We start from the raw sequence: 20,557 nt of genomic DNA on the forward strand, positions 1-20,557 counted from the left end.
GTCAAACAATTAATCATGATTAATCAAATCTGGAATAAAAATTTGTGTTTACATGATTTATGTGTGTGTACTGTGTATTATACAAAAGTTTACATACACCTGGCAGAATGCAAAATAAGAGGGGATCATACAAAATGCATGTTATTTTTTATTTAGTACTGACCCAAATAAGGTATTTTAAATAACAATTACATATAGTCCACAAGAGAAAATAATAGTTACAATTATAAAAATGACCCTGTTCAAAAGTTTACATACACTTGATTCTTAACACTTTGTTACCTGAATGATCCACAGCTGTTCTTTTGTTTGTTTAGTGATAGTTGTTCATGTGTCCCTTGTTTGTCCTGAACAGTTAAACTGTCTGCTCTTCTTCAGAAAAGTCCTTAAGTTCTCACAGATTCTTTGGTTTTTCAGCATTTTTGTGTATTTGAACCCTTTCCAACAATGACTGTACAATTTTGAGATCCATATTTTCACACTGTGGACAACTGATGGACTCATATGCAACTATTACAGAAGGTTCAAACACTCACTGTTGATTCAAAAGAAAAAGCGATGCTTTTAAAGCCATGGGGTGAAAACTTTTAAACAGAATGAAAATGTGGACATTTTTCTTATTTAGCCTAAGTATCTTTTTTTTTTTTCATTTGGTACTGTCCTTCAGTAGTTACAGAAGATAGTTACATGTTTCCCAGAAGACAAAAGTTCAGATTACCCCGATCTTCAAATTCAAAAAGTTTTCACCCCCTGGTTCTTAATGCATAGTATTTCCTTCTGGAGCATCAGAGAGTGTTTAAACCTTCTGTAATAGTTGCATATGAGTCCCTCAGTTGTCCTCAGTGTGAAAAGATGGATCTCAAAATCATACAGTCATTAATGGAAAGAGCTCAAATACACAAAAACGCTTAAAAACCAAAGAATCTGTTTAACTGTTCAGGACAAACGCTCATGAACAACCATCACTAAACAAAAAAACACAGATGTGGATCATTCAGGTAACAACACATTATTAAGAATCAAGTGTATGTAAACATCTAAACAGGGTCATTTTATAAATTCAACTATTATTTTCTCGTGTGGACTATATGTAAACGTCTTTTATTTAAAATGTCTTATTCAGATCAGTACTAAATAAAAAATAGCATGCATTTTGTATGATCCTCTTATTTTGGTAAAATAATGAACACTTTGCAGATTCTGCAAGGTGTATGTAAACTTTTGACTTCAACTGTAAATAAATATAAATATTTTATATATAAATAATACATACTTTGCTTAAATACATACATGCATGTGTATGTGTTTGTATAATATATTTATACAGTACACACACATATATTATGTAAACTTTTATTTGCGATTAGTCGTGATTAATCAATGACAGCCCTAAACATAATACAAAAAATTGATTATTTAAATGAATTAATGCATTTTGATTTCAGTGTTTTTATTATTGTATTTAAAGAGCCCATTTTCACTGTCCCAAGATTTTGCTTTAAAAGTTATTAAAGTATTATTTAGTTTTTGCATTTAAGTTACACTATGAACATTAAACTTTTACATTTTACATGTCTATTAATTTATCAATTTAAAGTGATTTATTAATGTATTATTTCATTGTTATAATTATCCATGCTTTTAAATGTAAAATAAAATTTTAAATATCTATTCATTAATAAATTTGAAAAGTGACTTATTAATACATTTATTTACTAATTTACTATTTGATGTTTTTAAACTTTTAAATGTCTAATATGGTTTGGTTAATAAACTGATAATTCACACTATTTTAAATGTATTATTTCATTCTTTCATTGTATTTTTAAGTGGCACTTAGTACTATGCTGATGGTGAATCACTGTGTGTTCGTGTGCAAATAAACCACACTGATTTCAAAACCAATGGTATATTAAAATTCACCCCAGTCTCATTTTATCATTATAGCAAAATAAAGCAAAAGATCAAATAAACAACATGGTTAAAAATTCAAGTTCCACGAATGCAAAAAAGCACACAGTCCTCTTCAGAAACACTTCAGATACATACATGTATCTCGGCTGGAGTTTTACTTCCTTTTCATACATATTCTCTGCTATTGTCCACTCATCCCACACCGATTCAAAGCTGCGTCATAAAGCACAGGTTCAGTATAACAAGGCTCATTTATTAAACTAGAATTTAGGATTCAGCTTTTTCAATCCGAATGATTTTGTGAGTTTGAACAGCTTTGCAAATCTGTTTGCTAAATGTACAAATCAATTCAAATGACTCAGTGACAAACCACATTTTTAGCAGCAATGTTGTGTTTCTTGAAAGGCAAACAATCAGATTATAGGCAGATGTAATTTAGGTTCTAACATGGACAAATAAGCAGAATAAAAACAATCTGTTGTACAAGGCTAGAGTCTTTTGGCTACCCCTGGCTCCCTCTCAGTCAACATTTTACAGCTGAATACAATTCCATCTGATTCTAGAAGCCAGAATTTAAAAACACACTAAACATTGGGGCAAATAAAACAATTCAAGTATCAAAATGTGATCTATTACAGACATTTTACGTACAGTGATGATCTAAAAACCCTGCTTTCCGATGTACAGGACAGATACTGTAGCTGGACCACACAGGCAGTAATAACTGCGGTAATAACAGTGTAATAACCCTTTAATTAATGTTTTAATACTTAATGGTGACCAACACTGTTAAACATAATTACTTGAAAAACTAGCGTGTAAGCCAGGAGCAGTGTATCAAATGCTCATCACCATACAATATCTATAAACGAAAATATTAAAATACAATGAAGGCTAAGGAAACTTCAGTTAAAATAAACATTTTCGAACCAATCAACAACTGTAATCTAAAAAGTATCTATGAGAAGGATGTCTGAGTCGGATTGCTGTTCAGGGAGACCTAATATCGCAATTTATTTATCAAATTCCAGACCTCGTTCTTAGTATTTCACTGATTTTCAATGGATACTGCAGGCACTGTTGACATGCATACAGCGAGAATAATGTCCCTTTAGTCATCCATATGCCCCAGATTGTGTGTAACAAACGCTTTGATCCATCCATAAATATTTACCACATTCAAAAATGAACAAACAAACAAAAATACAATATGTCCTTTTGATAAAAAACAAAAAAAAAAGTTACATTGATATAATGAGATTAATAACTAGCAGCCTTCAACCCCTGGGAAAAACAGGCAAGATATTATATATGTCCATCAAATCCTGATAACGGACTTCTCACGTCAAAACCGTCTCAAACGCATTCACTAATGTGTTATTTGTATTTAATGTGTTATATTATTTGAGGTCCACGGCAGCTTATTTAGTGAAAATGTATTTTTAATTCTGTCCTGCATTACTGACTGATACCCTGCTAAGTGTAAACCCATCCTTACCCTCAAAATCTCTTTCATTTTGCCTTGTTTATCCTTAAAATTGCAAACTATACAACAAGCATGTCTATGTGCAGACAAACAAAATCAATACAAAACAAAATAAATAGACTGCATACTGGAATTCTCTTACTTGATAAAAATTACAACAAGTCAGTAGTTTGAAACTGGAGCTGATGTGTTAAGACATAAATTAAGAAATCCTAACTACCTATCTAAGTCACTACCAACAAAAGCGTCCCTAACTATCTACGCACAGTATCTAAGAGGGTTCGATCTGCAGCACAGAGACCCTGAACTTAGGGAGTTGAACTGAATGCTAAAGTTTGAATGAGATCACAGCAGGTATATTTCATTCAAATATCTAAGAATTGTTACTGTTAAATCTACATGGAGGTGAAATCTGTCAGATTTGGCTGCTTTTTTTTTTTTTTTTCATTTCTGCTTTAAGTCCAGTATTTGTTTGACCTTTCATTCTTTGTATTTTTTTTTTTTTTTTTCTGTATCGTCATTCTTTTGTTATGGTCAGGTTATGGCTAAGATGTAAAAGCTATAATGGATGGCTCAAATTTGTAGCATATTCATTTAACATTAAGGAAAGCATTTTCTCTTTCTCACTTTTCTGTCTTTGCTTAATACAATCATAGCTTTGCGCATGTAAATTGTCATCTGTGGAAGCCCCTTTTTACCTCAGAGTAAAAAATAAAAAGATATCGCGAGGTAAAGTAAAGCCACAATGTAAGATATAAAGTCGAAATTATGAGATATAAAGTCATACTGCACGATAGAAAGACGTAAGGTGAATTTGTGAGTTACAAAGTCACAATTAGTGGGATGTAAAGTCGCAGTTGCAAGCCATAAAGTCACATCGTGAGATATCCACCTTATTTTTCAATGTGAAAGTAAGGCATTTTCTGTAAATGTGTGAGACATCTGGTTCATTAGCTGCTGTAGGAAAATAATGAGAATAACAACGTGCAGTAAAAGGTAAAATTGTTTGCACTACAAACCATTGTGTTCATAATTAAGAAAAAACATTAAAATAATATTGTAAGACACACCAGTTTGCCATATCAAGCAGCAAAACGAGCTGTTTTGTACAGCTAAAAATAGCTGGAAGCAAATGACACCAGAAGGCACACACATTACATTTACAAATAGCCATGCCGGCTTTTACGGGAAAATTAAGGTGGATAAAGTCAGATTTAGCAAAATCAAACTTGCAATTATGAGCTATAAAGTCACAATACACAGAAACAAAGTTGCTGTTGTGAGATACAATCACATTTTGAGATATAAGACCACAACGTGAGTTGCGCAGTTGTGAAAAACAAATTTGTTTGTGATGTGTAAAGTCACAATATTTAAAAAAAAAGGTGAAATTAAAAGATATAAAGTCACACTGTGAGATATGAAGTCAGATTTTGAGATATAATGTCACATTTTGAGTTATAGTCACAATTGAGAGAAACAAACTTGCAGTTGTGAGATATACAGTCACAATATTGAGAAAGAATATCGCAATTGTAAGATATAAAGTTGCAATTATGAGATAAAGTCTTACTGGATGAAAGAGGTCAAATTGTTGAAAATAAGGTCAAATTGTGAGTTACAAAGTCACGTTAGTGGAAACAAACTCGCAACTGCATGATGTTAAGTCACAACTGTGAGCTATAAAGTCACAATGTGAAATATAAAGTCACAATTATCAGAAACATATGGCTAATTCTGAGCTATAAAGTCACACTGTGAGATATAAAGTTGCAATTAGCAGAAACAAACTTGCAGTTGTGAGATATAAAGTCACACTGTGAGATATGAAGTCAGATTTTGTGATATGTCACACATTGTGAGTTATAAATTCACAATTGAGAGAAACAAACTTGCAATTGCGAGATACACAGTCACAATATTGAGAAAGAAAATCGCAATTGTGAGGTATAGTCAAACTGTGAGAAATAAAGTTGCAATTATGAGATAAAAGTCTTACTGGATGATAGACATAAGGCCAAATTGTGAGTTACAAAGTCACAATAGTGGAAACAAACTCACAACTGCGAGATGTAATGTCGCAGTTGTGAGCTATAAAGTCACACTGTGAGAAATAAAGTCGTAATTAGCAGAAACAAACTTGCAATTGTGAGATATAAAGTCACACTGTGAGATATAGTCACATTTCACAAAAAAATTGTTTGCGAGATGTAAAATCACCATATTTAAACGAAAATTGAAATTGCAGGATATAAAATCACACTGTGAGATACAGTATAAAGTCACAATTAGCCAAAACACTCGAAATTGTGAGATATAAAGTCACACTGTGAGACATGAAGTCAGATTTTGAGATATGTCACATTGTGAGTTATAAAGTCGCAACTGAGAGAAACAAACTTGCAACTGTGAGATACACAGTAACAATATTCAGAAAGAAAATCGCAACTCTGAGATGTTGTGAGATAAATTGTAGGAAAAAAGTTGTAAAAGTTAAATTGTTAGATATAAAGTCGCAATTATGAGATAAAGTCTTACTGCACGATAGGAAGACCAAAGGTCAAATTGTTCACAATTGTGAAAAATTGTGAGCTATAGACAAAAGGTCAAATTGTTCACAAATGTGAGCTATAGTCAAATTGTGGGATAATCACAATTGCAGTAGTGATATATAAAGTCGCAACTACCTTTTTTTTCTTTACTGGGGTGGAAATGGGCTTCCATAATCATCATCTCTGCCTAATCATGTTTAACAAAAAGCATTATTGTCTATTCAAGTCGAGCTAACATTTTAAAATTTTAACACAGATATTCTAAAATACCAAAGAGACATTCCTGAATCAGTTCAATTCTCAATTTCTTAAAACATTACAATATTTTAGGAGTGAGAGAGAGAAAGTTTCTCAGTGCTTTGAGGGTTTGATGGCTTGTGCAAGCACAGATGATGCATTTTAGCCTGATCGTGGATCATCCGTGCGATACCCGATGGCCTTTGATTGCCATCAACATGCAAATTTCTCCAAAACACATGGCTTTTGATTGATTAAGAGAGAGCTTGAGATGGCCTTCATAATTTTGCCACAACAAGCCTGATATACTGCACCGATATACAGTACTTGTATTTCCCAAGGAATGCTGGGAAATGTAGTTTTCGTTTCTCCCCAACTTAAAAACGGCAGTCTTTACTCACTGCTTGCTTGGTTTAAATAGTACTATAAGAGTACTGCATCAGACTTTCTCCATCTTGCATGCTAATCTGTTCATTTAAAATCAATAAAATCACATTTACTAGTTTCAAGTTATGTGTGACTGCACGGATATTCTGTTATGTGTACGATTGCAAAAGCTATGGGAGTTAAACCAGTAAAACTGTCCATCTATCACACTCTCCCCTTCTTATTCAGCGTCTGTAAGGCTGTAGGGAGGAGGGGGGCCCAGGGCATTGTCGGATGGTGTGGGGGTGCCCGGTGGGCCACTGGACGGGGTGGGAGAAGCACCTGGATCCTCAGAATCAGAGTTCTCCTGAGATAGGTCATCCACCAGAGCCCTGCGGCCAGCACGCATGGAGATAGGGAGCGGAGCTCGCCTGAGACAGAGACACAGAAATAGAGAATAAACGGCAATTCATGCACAAAATGTAATATGCATATACAGTGTCCCCAAAAACATTATTTACGCATTAGACACAAAATATCAAAGCAATCTGCCAAAAATTGACATGCTTTTTTAGACAATTTCATACAAAGTAGTTAATTAGAACAGAAGTTATTTGACTATATTTTTTTGTACAGTGTAATAACTTTTTGGTCAAATGGTTTGCTATGTTTTGTCCAGTAAACCAAACACAAGCCAAAATAAACCAAACAAAACAAAAGCCAAAGATTTTGCCTAATAAACAAAACAGAAAAAAAAACACAAGCCAAAGAGTTTGCCCTTCAAACAAAACAGAACAAAGCAAAACAAAACAAACAAGACAAAACAAAATAAAAAAACACAAAGGCCAAAGCCTTTGCCCAACAAACAAAAAATACACACAAAACAAAAGCCAAGATTTTGCCAAACAAAAAAACACAAAACAAAAGCCAAAGATTTTGCCCCCCCCCCAAAAAAAAGCCAAAGATTTTGCCCAACAAACAAAACAAAAGAAAACCCCACAAACAAAAGCCAAAGATTTTGCCCAGTAAACAAAAAAACAAAACAAAAAACAAGCCAAAGATTTTGATCAATAGGCAAAAACACAAGCCAAATAGTTTGCCCAATAAACAAAACAAAAGCCCAAGATTTTGCCCAATAAAGAAAAAAACCCCACACAAAACAAGACACAAGCCAAAGCTATTGCCCAATAAAAAAACACAAAACAAAAGCCCATGATTTTGCCCAATAAAACAAATCGCGAGCCAAAGATTTTGCCCCCCAAAAAATAAAACCATAAGCCAAAGATTTTGCCCAATAAACAAACAAAAAAGCAAAAGCCAAAGATTTTGCCCAATAAACAATACAAAAAAACACAAGCCAAAGCTGATGCCCAACAAAACACAAGTCAAAGATTTTGCCCAATAAACAAAAAAAAAAACACAAGCCAAAGATTTTGCCCTACAAACAACACAAGCAAAAGATTTGGGCAATAAACAAAACAAACAAACAAAACAAAAGCCAAAGATTTTGCCCAATGGACAAAACAAAACAGCATAAGCCAAAGATTTTGCAAAAAAAAAAACAAAAAACAAACACAAGCCAAACATTTTGCCCAATAAACAAAACAGAACAAAACATAACAAAACAAACAAACAAACAAACAAACAAACAAACAAACAAACAAACAAACAAACAAACAACACAGGCCAGAGACTTTGCCCAAAAAACAAAACAAAAAAAGCAAAAGCCAAAGATTTTACTCAATAAACAAACAAAAAAACACAAGCCAAACATTTTGCCCAATAAAAAAAAAAACACCTTGTTTTGATATTGTGTTGACCAATACAAAGATATATACATTTTGAATTATGACTTAAGTGTTCAAATACTTTTTGGGGTCACTGTTTATGAACTGGAAGAAAGAAAGGAAAAAAGGGAAAGCTGAAAGTGTGAAATTGAGTCCATGATTAGTGTAAGACATAATCTGTGATTCATCACCATCTCTAAACAGTAAATAACCCACAATTCAATGTAGACTACACCATCTTTATACGCTTCTGGATAAATCAGTTACAAAGGACTAAAAAGGGCACCTCTACAATCTCAATAGAGCACCTCTACACACCACCAGAATCAAGAGGAGAAAGGATAATTTCTCAGAGAGGAACATAAAACACAGTGTTCACACATGAAAACCTACTGTTCTGACTTCTGCCGTTCTGGGAGGCTGAGTGGGTGTAGGAGACAAACACACAAATACGGATGGACACACAATCAGACACATTAGATGAGTCAATGAGTGAATGAAACATACACATACAGTGAAGAAATGCTTTGATGACATGCAAAAATATTTATATATGAACAACGGAATGACTGGATTTTTTACCATCCTAACCACGACATGTGGCAAGCTTCTAGTGACAAGTCACTTTTCTGTTCACGCTAAATGCAGACTGCTGCAAAATGTGACAGTCACAGCCAATTAGAGAACATTTTTGATACAGACTGTAAAAAGTGAATATATTGTTACCCTAAGGGTTATTTCTGCCCAATCTAAGCCTTAAAATTATTGGTATAACCTAGTATATTGTATATATTGATATAATATGTGCAAAATATACAATGTGGAGCAGGGCTTTGGCCTGAACATATCAGGAAACCAAGTGACTGGCAAAATGTCTTGTCGTTTATCATGGTCGGGGCTGGACAAAAAAAAAACGTACGTGTTGCTTTTTCTCTGTGCCTGGTTAGGGCACTGTGTTGCTCTCTTTGAAATCTTTACCTGAGTTGGGAGCGAAGAGTGTTGAGCTCGCGGTTCATGCTCTGCATGCTGTCGCCCATTTCCTCCAGCTCTCGCTGTAGTTTCCTGCGCTGAGCGTTGGAGCGAGAGTTCTCTTCCTCCACCTCTTCTAACTGCCTCTTCAGCTGACGGAGACGGCCCATAGACTTATCCAACTACAAAAAGACACATTTTTGAAACATACATTTCCAGGTGTACTACACTACCCATAAACCTATGCATCTTGCAAATCCTGTGATGAGTTTTTGTAGGTTATTGAAGGCTGGGAAGATACGCACTAACTATGTTATATCATTTAATCCATTTTGCATTAAGCATTTGTTTTCTGACAAGAAAATGCATTTAAAAGAAGAAAAACTGACTGAATCAATCATTAGCAATGCTTTGTGGGATGAGTTCATTCATTTGCTACACACTATTGTACATTTTTCACTTTTTCTCTAATTTTGCCAGCTCATTTCCTAAACATTTTGGACTGTTGAATTGATGTTTACATCCTGACAGGAAGGCATCTAGTATTTCTTGTCTCTGCTGTTTGTAAGCTCTTTCAGTAGCTGTGGTCTATTAAAAGCCTCACAGCCTCAAGGCTGAAGTGGAGAGAACAAAGACATGGGTCTTTAGTAAGTTTTATTTATCCACAGGCATCTTCCCATTCTTTTCTCCTCTTCGTAACGCTTGGAGAACTTACATCGATTCTCGTTGCCATTCAACTTAAAATTACAACCAAAAGCTGCACAATGTGGCATCGTATCAGTATTTTATTTTCTAAGTTGTGATGCGGGCAACAAAAAAAAAATAGCAACAGGTAGTGGCAGTAACTTACAGAGTGCAACCATTTCACGCCATTGAAATAACGGTGCCGCCCATAGTCCAAAATATGTATGAAACAATGTGGATTTTTTAAATAACGTAAATTTTGCATGGGTTTTTACTACATTTTATATTCGATAGATTGTTTTTACAGTTCACCAGTCTGAGAAGCACTGATGATGTTTTTGAGGAGTACCTGTTCTCGATACTGATCCGCATGTCTCCTTTCATCTTCCACTTGTATCAGAACTTCCTTCAGCTTCTTCTCTGTTTTCCTCACCAGTTTATTGGCAACAGCTCGCTCCCTAGGAAGGGAGAAAAGGGAAAAAGGACACACAAAACAGTCACATTGCTGGAATTATCTTCACAGTAAACGTAAATTCTTAAAATAATAATTCACTCAAAAAATCAGTTAATTTTCTTGCTTTTTCAGAAACTATGTTCTTGTCCATACAAAGAAATCTGATGATAACCATAGCTATTAAGCTTGATTTTAGTGAATAATTTCATCTGTTTGTCACACAAAGCTCAAATGGCTTCCGAGTATGTGGAATATCATACATAAGTCATATAGGCCACTTTTGAAAAACACACAATGCTTTTAATGATACTCTTTGTCCTTTTTAAATCTTGGCAGATTCCTGGTCCCCATCCAATTCTGACATTCTGGTAAACTTAGCTTTTTTTCATGGAATAAAGAGTTTAAAAGACTGATTTAACTGCACTGACACTATTGGATGAGAATGTCACTTAAACCGAATTGAGCTGGATAATGACACTAACTTTGCAGCATAATACTTTTATTAAACTGAACTAAATCAACACTGAACTTGAGCTGAATAGTAACATTTTTGCCTTTAGCTATTATAGCTGAACTGAACTTGTTTCATAAATTAACAGCTGAGTTCATACTTGATTTTGATATTTATCGAACCAAATTAAAACAACATTGAACTAAACATTAATACTATTATCTTCTGTAAAACTGCTTTACAGTTATATAAAAAAATACATATTTTCAGAATTGATGTTTTACAACATTAACACTTTTATTTTCCTGTTTATTAATGTGAAGCTGCTTCACAACAATCTGTGTTATAAAAAGAGCTATAGAAATAAATGACTTGACTTAATTTCTATTAAACCTTCACATCTTTCTTTAGCACCCCCACAGTTTTCTTACTGTCTTTCCTGCTCCAGTTGTTCCTCCACAGATTCTATCTTGGCCTCTAGGGCGGCGACACTGAGGCGATGTTTCCCCTTCACGGCCCCCTCCATCTCACTGAGACGAGTTTTCAGCTCTTTATTTTGCCTCTCCAGAGTCTCTCGTGCACTCTCGCTCTTCTGCGCCAGCGTCCTCTCACCAGATAACTGGACTGTAAGTGTCTCAACCTAACAGAAACAGATAGAGAGAGGTGCTCTGTCTCTGTGTGTTTGTTTGATGGTATAGTTTGTGTGTATCTTTGTGTACCTGTAAGGTGCTCTTCCTCTGCCTTTCAGCTATTAGCTCAGCATTACTTTGCTCCTCTTCCAACTCTTCCTCCAGCTGAGTGATTCTGGCCTCAAGACGCCGCTTCTCATCCAACAGTGCAGATCTGCAGTGGAAACAAATTTTCACAACATGATTCCTATTTACTTGAATTTCATCATCACTGGACCACTACACAAGCACAGATACTGACTTTCCGGTTGTACTGTTGACGATTTCATCTGCCAGTTCATCTCTCTCCTGTTGGGCCTGTCTCCGTTGCCTCTCAGAAACAGACAGTTCCTGATAGAATATCAAAAATAAAAAAAAAAAGATTTAAAGAAACTCACACAGTTAAAATATCTTCTGGATCTTCACAGGCAGAGTAACCCACCTCTGTCAGCTGTAATAGCTCTGTTTCCAATGTCTGTAGCCGTTTCTCACTGTCTTTTGACTGGACGACAATCTCGTCTCGTGCCAACTTGGTCTCATCAAGCTCACGAATAAGCTCCTTCATCTGAGTCTGAAAAACACACAGGAACACACTGAATATTCACATCAGGGCTCCTCAGCTGTCAGCCCGCAGGCCAAATCAGATTCAATCAATTTTTTGGTTTGTTTTTTTGGTTTACAATAAATATACTCCTGATACGCAACTATAATTATCACAACTCTCAGCGACACATTTTTATAATTTATTGTGGTTTATTTAACTGACGAACCTGGAGGCGTTTCATCTGTCTAAGTGCTTCCTCTCTGCCCCGGTTGGCTGCTTCCACCTGAGCCTCCGCCTCCTGCAGCTCCGTTTCCAGTTGTTTCTTGACAGTCAAAGCCTGAGCTCTCTGAGTCTTCTCCTCCTCAAGCATTGTTTCAAGTTCTCGAACCTGAACAAGTGATAGAAGAAACAAATATATTCAGCCCTGAACATCTTCAAATATTATCTAATCTCTTCTTTGTTCTGCTGAGGGCAGTTACCTGTTTGTTGAGCGCTCTCCTCTTTTCTTCTCCTTTCTCTTCCTTAGTGCTGATCTCTCTCTCAAACTGAGCTCTAAGGGCCTGAAGGGTGACCTCCAGTCTGAGACGAGCATTCTCTGCCTCTGTCAGCTCATCTTCCAGCTCCTGGGTTTGCTCTTTCAGAGACTGGGCTTCTGTTTCCAAAGCCCGTCGAGAACGTTCTAGCTCATGAACCTGAGAAGGTGGGACAAATATTACAAAAGTAAATAACTTTTTAGTCAAAGAACAGAATATGCTCTTGTTATTACTATGCTATTACATGTTAATAAATATTGAAAATGCACTGGAAAAAGGCAAGCCGTACATTTTTTCCCACGTCATCTTGGGCATTGACGAGCTGCTCCATCTCCAGGCGGAGCTGCTTATTGGTTCTCTCCAGCTCATCTCTCTGCTCTGTTGCTTCCTGCAGCGCTCTAGAGAGAGACAGGAAGCGTGTCTCCTTCTCTCGACTCTCTGCTTCTGCACGGTCCCGTTCCTCCAGCAGCCGAGCACTAACTGCTTTCTCCTCTGCCAAACACTGAAGGTTAAAGGTCAAAGTGTGATGCATATCTAGAGCTGCACCTCTCATTTTCAAGGCTTTTTACGTTTTTTACAGGCAATCCATTCATCAATCCAATTATCTATCCATCATCAACCAGTCAAACTGTCCATCCATGCATTTATCTATTCATCCTTCCATCCACCAGTCAATCCATCCATCCATCCATCACTCCATTCATCTCTTCAGCCATCTAAGTCAACTCGTTCTTGCATCCACCCCTCCACTGAACCATCAGTCAATCCATTCATTCTTTCAGTCCATTCAGTATTTATCAAACTAATCGATCCATCTTTCCATCAGACCATCAGTCAATTCATCCCTCTATCCATCCATCAATCCAACAATCCATCCATCCATCCCATCAGTCAATCCATTTCTCCCACCATCTATCCCATCAGTCAATTCATCCCTCTATCCATCCATCAATCCAACAATCCATCCATCCATTCCCATCAGTCAATCCATCTCTCCATCCATCCATCAATCCCACCATCCATCCCATCAGTCAATCCATCTCTCCATCCATCCATCCCTTCAATCTATCAATCCATCCATACCTCTATCATCCCATCAGTCAATCCATCCTTCATTCCATCTACTAAATAATCCATCATTCCAATAATCCATGAGTCAATCTATCCATTATCCCATCAATGAATCCCTCCTTCAATCCATCTATCATCCATCCATCCCTCCATCATCCCATAAATCAATCCATTCATCCAGCATCCATCCATCCATGCCTCCATAATCCCATCAGTCCATCCATCACTATATCCATCCAATCAGTAAATTCATCATCCATCCAACCATCCATTCATCCATCCATCCATCCATCCATCCATCCATCCATCCATCCATCCATCCATCCATCCAACCAACCATCCATTCATCCATCCATCCATCCATCCCTCCATCATCCCATCAATCAATCCATCATCCATCCATCCCATCAGTCAATCCATCCCTTCATCCATCATCCAACCATCCATTCATCCATCCATCCCAACATCATCCCATAAATCAATCCATCCATCCATCCATCCATCCATCATCCCATAAATCAATCCATCCATCCATCCATCCATCCATCCATCCATCATCCCATCAGTCCATCCATCCCTATATCCATCCATCCATCCATCATCCCATCAGTCCATCCATCCATCTATCCATCATCCATCCCTGCATCATCGCATAAATCAATCCATCCCTACATCCATCATCCATCCATCCCATCAGTCAATCCATTTATCCATCTATCCTTCCATCTACCAGTCAATAAATCCATCATTCCATCAATCCATGAGTCAATCTATTAATTCACCCTTCAAATCAATCTATCCCCCATAATCCCATCAGTCAATCCATCCTTGCATCCACTAGTCAATAAATCCATTATTCCATCCATCCAACAAACTATCCATCCCTCCATCATCCCATCAGTCAATCCATCCATTCACCACCTAATCCATCTATCTCCTCATACATCCATTCATCCAGTCAAACCATCCTTCCATCCATCATCCCATCAGTCAATCCATCCATCTATCCATCTACCAGTCAATAAATCCATCCTATCATCCATCCACCCCTCTATCATCCATACCATCAGTCAATCCATCCATTAATCCATTCATTCCTCCACCACTCAATCAATTCATCATTCATCAATCTCTTTGTGCATCTGTTCATCCAGTTAAACCATCCATCCCTTCAATCGACCAATCAGTCCATTCATTCAGTCAATCATTACTTCCATCCATCCAGTCATGTTAATATCCATCCATCAATCTATCCCTCCCTCCCTCTCTGTGTGTTCTACTGTACCTGATCAAATTTTTTCTGTCGTTTCTCCAGAGCAGTGCAGTTCTGTCTTTCTCTCTGTAAAGCAATGGTCATGTCCTCTATTTCTTCTCTCAGCCGTTCTTTCTGTCTTTCTATGCGTTCTTTCTCTTCTTCTTTGGCTCTCTCTCTCTGTACGGCATTCTCCAGCTCTCTCTGCATCTTCCTTCTGGCCTCCTCCCCGGACTCCACCGCTGAATTCACTTCCTCTGTCTGCCTCTTTAGATCAGACAGCTGCATAGACACATAAATATAATATTCTAAAACAGAGCAAAGATACAACAGTCTTTTTTCTTGTTTTTGGAGTGAAAAATATATGTGTACCTGTTGTGTATGGTTTTGGATCTGGCGTGTAAGTTCTCTGGTCTTCTCCTCCTCCTCCTCTAGTCTCTCCATCAATCCAGCTTTCTCTTCCTCTAGAGCACGAACACGTGAACCCAGTGCCAACTTCTGCCGTGTCTCTTCCTGCAGTAGCTCCTAAAAAATAGCACACACACACACACACATTAAGCATGCTTAAGAGGCCGTCACAGTCACAGTCTCTAAGATCTGCTTTAAAATAGACCAACAATCAGAGTGTGCGGCGAACCACTGGAGGATTTAATTTCCTATTCATCCATCCAACCATCATTCAATGTTAAAAGTGTTTCTTCAAAAGCAGTTCAGTTAAGTCCCATGAGCCTATTAATATGTAGCGGAAGACAGCAAATTAAAACACACACAATGGCAAACACACACACAAGTTACCTGCACATCATGTAGTTGGCTCTCCAGACTGCTGACCTCCTTACTTAGGCGGTGAGATTTGGAATCAGATGAGGATAGGGAACTGGACAGAGACTCAAGCTCTGACTGAAAGGGAAAGGTTTCAAAGTTAGGACGTTTTTAACCTTTTCACACGTGAGTTTAAAATATTCTATCTAACCCCAAAGAGTGAGTTTTTTTAGGCGACCGTTATTTTAGAATGTTTGGCATTACTGTTTCCATGGCGACGCGTCATGTGACACACCGCAGCCACAATAGCACTGTAAAGACACATGGATCGCTTTTATTTCGTTTTCCCTTTTTTATCATTAATATTTACAAGCATGCTCGCTATATTATGAAATATCTGATATTCTGATTTCGAAATATGTGCAAGTAAATGTATTTAAAAGTCCAAACACTTTTATTATGACCACGTTAGTTATTCTATACCGGGTGATGGGCGCCGCCATGTTTGTTCGCGCTGAATCCGAGCCGTGGGATTTAACACACGCAAATGCATCCTCTCCTCCCGAAAGACATTAAAGTAAGTCTCTGGTGAGCTGGGAGAAGAGGAGAGTGAACTTTAGAGTTACCTACATAATCTGTATATGATATCAATAAAATATGTTGTCAGAATATATTTGTAGGATCATTATTGCCGCTTCCATAGACATCAGTGTGTATTTTACAAACTATAAATGCATGGTTTTGCTAGTACTTATGTGTATTTAAATATCTGAAACCTAAAAGAAGCATTATATGGTTGAAAACACTTAATAGTTGTGATAATATGACAAGCACTCAGCACGTCCGATCTGGCTCAGAGCCAGCCAAAGCGCCAAAACAGATTTGAATTCAGCAGCTGATCACGTGATGCGGCGAACGTTCGAATCACACCGGTGTGATCATACGCATAAGGGACCAGCCAAGACAAATCACACCGGTGTGATCGTACGTTCTTAAGGGTTAAAACTGGTTTGACTGTTACATTGTGGTTCATTGGTTTGATTGTAACATTGTGGTTTGTCAACCAGCCAACTGACTTGCAGGGAGTTTGATTGAGAGGCGATCTGACCAATCATAATGCCGAACATTTCTGTCCGACAAACAAACCAAACAGGAAAGTAGATTAACATCGGTGGACTTGAACTTGAAAAATTGTGTGTTTTGAGTCTTGCCGTGGTTGAAACAAGACATCATCTGATGTTCATTCATGTTTATTTCATAACTACTAAAGAGGAAGAGATGATCAGTTAACATGCCGCTTGAACTGAGGCAGTCTATCACAAGCCACAAAACAGTATTTTTTTGTTTGAATTTCTTTAAAAAATGACCAATTTTGAAGTCCTAGACTTTGTTTCATACCTAAAGTAACCTGCTCTGTCTTGTTTGACGGCACAGTGTAATTTCCTCTTTGCTCTGTGGATGGCTTGTCGGACAACAGCAACAGTAACGAAGGGGTCAATTACCAGCTTAAACCAGCTAATGACCAATTATAATCCAGATACCATGTACCAAAAAGTGTACCAGTTTAAGCTAGATTTTCCAGAATGTTAAATAAAAAATGTTAAATGGACAAAAAAGCTCTATTGTCACTCGCTTTTAAAACTAGCAGCTTTCTGCTGATCAAAGCAGCCAATTTATGTAACCAATTTGAACCCATTGCAAAATCTGCAAGGGGAAATCTTTTGCCCTCACGTGAAACTCCCGATTGCATTAAAATAGGTTTCTGGATTACAGCTGCAAAAATTGGCCTATAAACTACATTTTGAACTGAAATGCACTAAACAAACCAAATTTACTTCCTAGACCACCTTATCAGGTAGACTTGGATGCTGTTCCCTGGACACAGAATTCTGAAAAACTTTTTTTTTCCATAAACCAATATATTGAACTCTGATGTAACACAGGCTTGAGTCCACACTGTGAAAGTAGTGGCATTTGTGGAAAAGAAAATGTTCTACCTGGAGTTTACAGAGTCGTTCCTCTCGCTCTTCTCTTTCTCTGTCAGCCTGTGCGAGGCGTGCGTTGAGTTCTTGTAACTGTCCCTCCGCTCGCTTTCTGCCCCTCTCGCTCTCCATCTTCCCTCCTTGTAAAGTCTTCAGTTCAGCACTCAGGTTCATGCGCTCCTCCTCCAGAACAACCTTCGCCTTCTCCAGAGACTGACGTGACTGTGCACATACACAAATGGTTGGCAATGTACGAACACAAACCTGACTTCCCAGTGTAACAACTGCTTGTAAAGATATTGAATTTGATGTAAACACTTAGACTTACTCTCTTGGCATTGTCCAGCTGCTCCTGTAAGGAGTCTATAGCAGCAGTGTGCTTGATGCGGAGCTCTGATAGCTGGGCTTCATGACGACGGGTCTCATCCTCTAAACATCTCTGAAGCTCTCCTAATTCAGCCTCACGACGAGACCTAAGCAAACACACACACACACACACACACACACACACACACACACACACACACACACACGTTGGGTTTACATGTTTTATGGGGACATTCCATAGGCGTAATGGTTTTCATACTGTACAAACCGTATTTTCTATCGCCCTACACCTACCCTACACCTAAACCTAGCCCTCACAGGAGATTGTGCACACTTTTACTTCCTCAAAAAAACTCATTGTGCATGATTTATAAGCCTGTTTCCTCATGGGGACCTAAGAAATGTCCCCACAAGGTCAAAATCTACTGGTATTACTATCCTTGTGGGGACATTTGGTCCGCACAACGTGATGAATACCAGGCACACACACACACACACACACACACACACACACACACACACACACACACACACAGACATAATCTGATTAAATAAAGCAGTCCAAAATGCCTGTGGCTAATTATAGTCTACCTTTCTGAAAAAGAAGTACACTCTTTATTGTAAGGAATGTGTATTTGAAGTGAACTTCAAATATTAAAAGTATATTTTTAAAAAACTGAACTTAAAAATAGAGTAAAAAAAAAAAAGAGTAAAAAAAACATTATTACTCGCAATTGCGAGTGATAAAGTCCACTTTTGAGGGAAAAAAGACTGATACGTTCTCAGAATTGTGAGTTTATATCTCACAATTATATCTCAATTCTGACTTGATAACGCAATTTTGTGTTATGAAGTCATAATGGTGAGATATAAACTCAAAATTCTGAGGAAAAAAGTCACAATAGCAAGAAATCGCAATTCTAAGAGTTTATATCTCGCAATTCTGACTTCATAACATGCAATATCATGCAATTGTGAGGAAAGATTTCTAATTTCTCAGAATTGCAAGTTTATATCTCACAATTTGACGTTACTCATTTGTATCTTGCAAATGCAAAAGATAAAACATCACAATTACCTTTTTTTAAATTTTTTAAATAAGAGGCGGAAACAGGCACACAATTAAATGTTTTAAAAGTACAAATCGTTATGTTTTAATATTGTGTTGTAAAACTATATTTTTTTATATTTTTGTTATATAAATGTAAACTATAATACATCTTATTTAATTGAAATTAATATGTATTAAGTGCCCAAAACCTTTTTTACACTATAGTAAGTACTATTTCTGTAATAAGTATTCTTTTTCACAAGGGTAGAATAGTGATTTTCTCATTAGTTGACTGTTTGATCAATATTTAATATTGAAATTAATCTTTCAGTTCTATGACTCATTTAAGTAGGTATGTAAAGATTTTCACTAAATATGATTAAAAACAACACACACACTTATACACACACACCTGAGCTCTTGCTGAGCAGCTGTAGTGTCCAATGTATCTTCTAGTTCAGTCCTCAAAGCCTCTAACTCCTCTCCCAGATCTCTCCTCTGTTTCTCAGCTCTTTCCCTCATCCCTCTTTCATTCTCCACCTCCTCTTTGAGCTCGGAGACCTGAGACATGGCCTCTCTCAGGGCTCTCTGAGCCTCTGCACGCCGCGCCCCCTCTTCTTCAAGCCTGAGAGAGAGAAAATATAAGAAATGTCATTGTTAAGTAGTATTACTTCTTAAAGTGGCTACGCTGCAAGGATTCGCTATAAGGTAGACTTATGTTTGTGCATGTACCTTGTCTGTAGCGTGGTGATCTCTTTCTCTCTTTGGCTCACGCTGCCTCTCAGCTCAGTGACAAGTAAGCTCAGGTCAGACAGTTGCTCTTGGGCCTCCACTGCCTCTCCTTCCATTCGCCTCTTCCACTTCTCCTGTTCCAGGCGGCCCTGCTCTTCCCTCTTCAGACGCTCTAAGGGAAAGGAAGAGACATTTATCTACCTGTTTGTGTTGTTTATGTACCTGTAAAGAAATAGTCTACCCAAAATTAATTTCTGTTATTTACTGAGCTTCATGTTAATCCAACCCATTAGGTGTTATTTTTATATGGAAGGAAAAAAGAAAATTTAAAAAAAAAATCTTGATGCTGTCCTTTTACATACCAACATGCTTCATAGTGAACATGTAAAAGCTTCAAAAGGAAGCTTCAAAAAGGACAAAAATAAGTACCATTAAAGCACCAAAAGAGCAGTTCATATGATCTGTGTGCTGTGTTTTTATATACTGATATAAACTCACAATTTTAAGAAAAAAGTCAGAATTGTGTTTATATTTCACAATTCTGACTATTTCTCGTAAAGTCTCACTTTATAACTTGCAATTGCGTGTGTCACAAAATTCTAAGAAAAAAAAGTCACAATTGTGACATATAAACACAATTGTGAGAAAAAAGTTGGAACTGTGTTTATATTTCGCTATTCTGACAATTTCTCGCAATTATGAGTTTATATCCCACAATTTTGACTTTATATCTCG

At 37.0% G+C, this 20,557-nt stretch overlaps 1 protein-coding gene across 2 annotated transcripts in view; it reads right to left on the minus strand.

Moving 5' to 3' along the window:
- Nucleotides 1-1,908: 1,908 nt before the first annotated feature.
- myh14 (myosin, heavy chain 14, non-muscle) overlaps nt 1,909-20,557 on the minus strand; it is a 53,222-nt gene continuing 34,573 nt past the window's right edge. The window contains exons 27-44 of one of the 2 annotated variants that reach the window (XM_073847519.1): nt 19,823-19,994; nt 19,503-19,715; nt 18,041-18,185; nt 17,728-17,934; nt 15,764-15,868; nt 15,341-15,493; nt 15,002-15,250; nt 12,935-13,147; nt 12,592-12,804; nt 12,339-12,500; nt 12,011-12,139; nt 11,831-11,919; nt 11,620-11,743; nt 11,332-11,540; nt 10,345-10,453; nt 9,321-9,493; nt 8,736-8,762; nt 1,909-6,986 (exon numbers count right to left, since the gene is read on the minus strand). In XM_073847519.1, the coding sequence (XP_073703620.1) occupies nt 6,797-6,986; nt 8,736-8,762; nt 9,321-9,493; nt 10,345-10,453; nt 11,332-11,540; nt 11,620-11,743; nt 11,831-11,919; nt 12,011-12,139; nt 12,339-12,500; nt 12,592-12,804; nt 12,935-13,147; nt 15,002-15,250; nt 15,341-15,493; nt 15,764-15,868; nt 17,728-17,934; nt 18,041-18,185; nt 19,503-19,715; nt 19,823-19,994 (2,882 nt within the window). In that variant the 3' untranslated portion in view covers nt 1,909-6,796. The remainder of the gene's footprint in view (nt 6,987-8,735; nt 8,763-9,320; nt 9,494-10,344; nt 10,454-11,331; nt 11,541-11,619; nt 11,744-11,830; nt 11,920-12,010; nt 12,140-12,338; nt 12,501-12,591; nt 12,805-12,934; nt 13,148-15,001; nt 15,251-15,340; nt 15,494-15,763; nt 15,869-17,727; nt 17,935-18,040; nt 18,186-19,502; nt 19,716-19,822; nt 19,995-20,557) is intronic. The other variant, XM_073847520.1, reaches the window with a different exon arrangement.

The sequence above is a fragment of the Garra rufa genome, chromosome 9 (assembly GCF_049309525.1).
Source record: "Garra rufa chromosome 9, GarRuf1.0, whole genome shotgun sequence".
NCBI classification, from domain to species: Eukaryota; Metazoa; Chordata; class Actinopteri; order Cypriniformes; family Cyprinidae; genus Garra; species Garra rufa.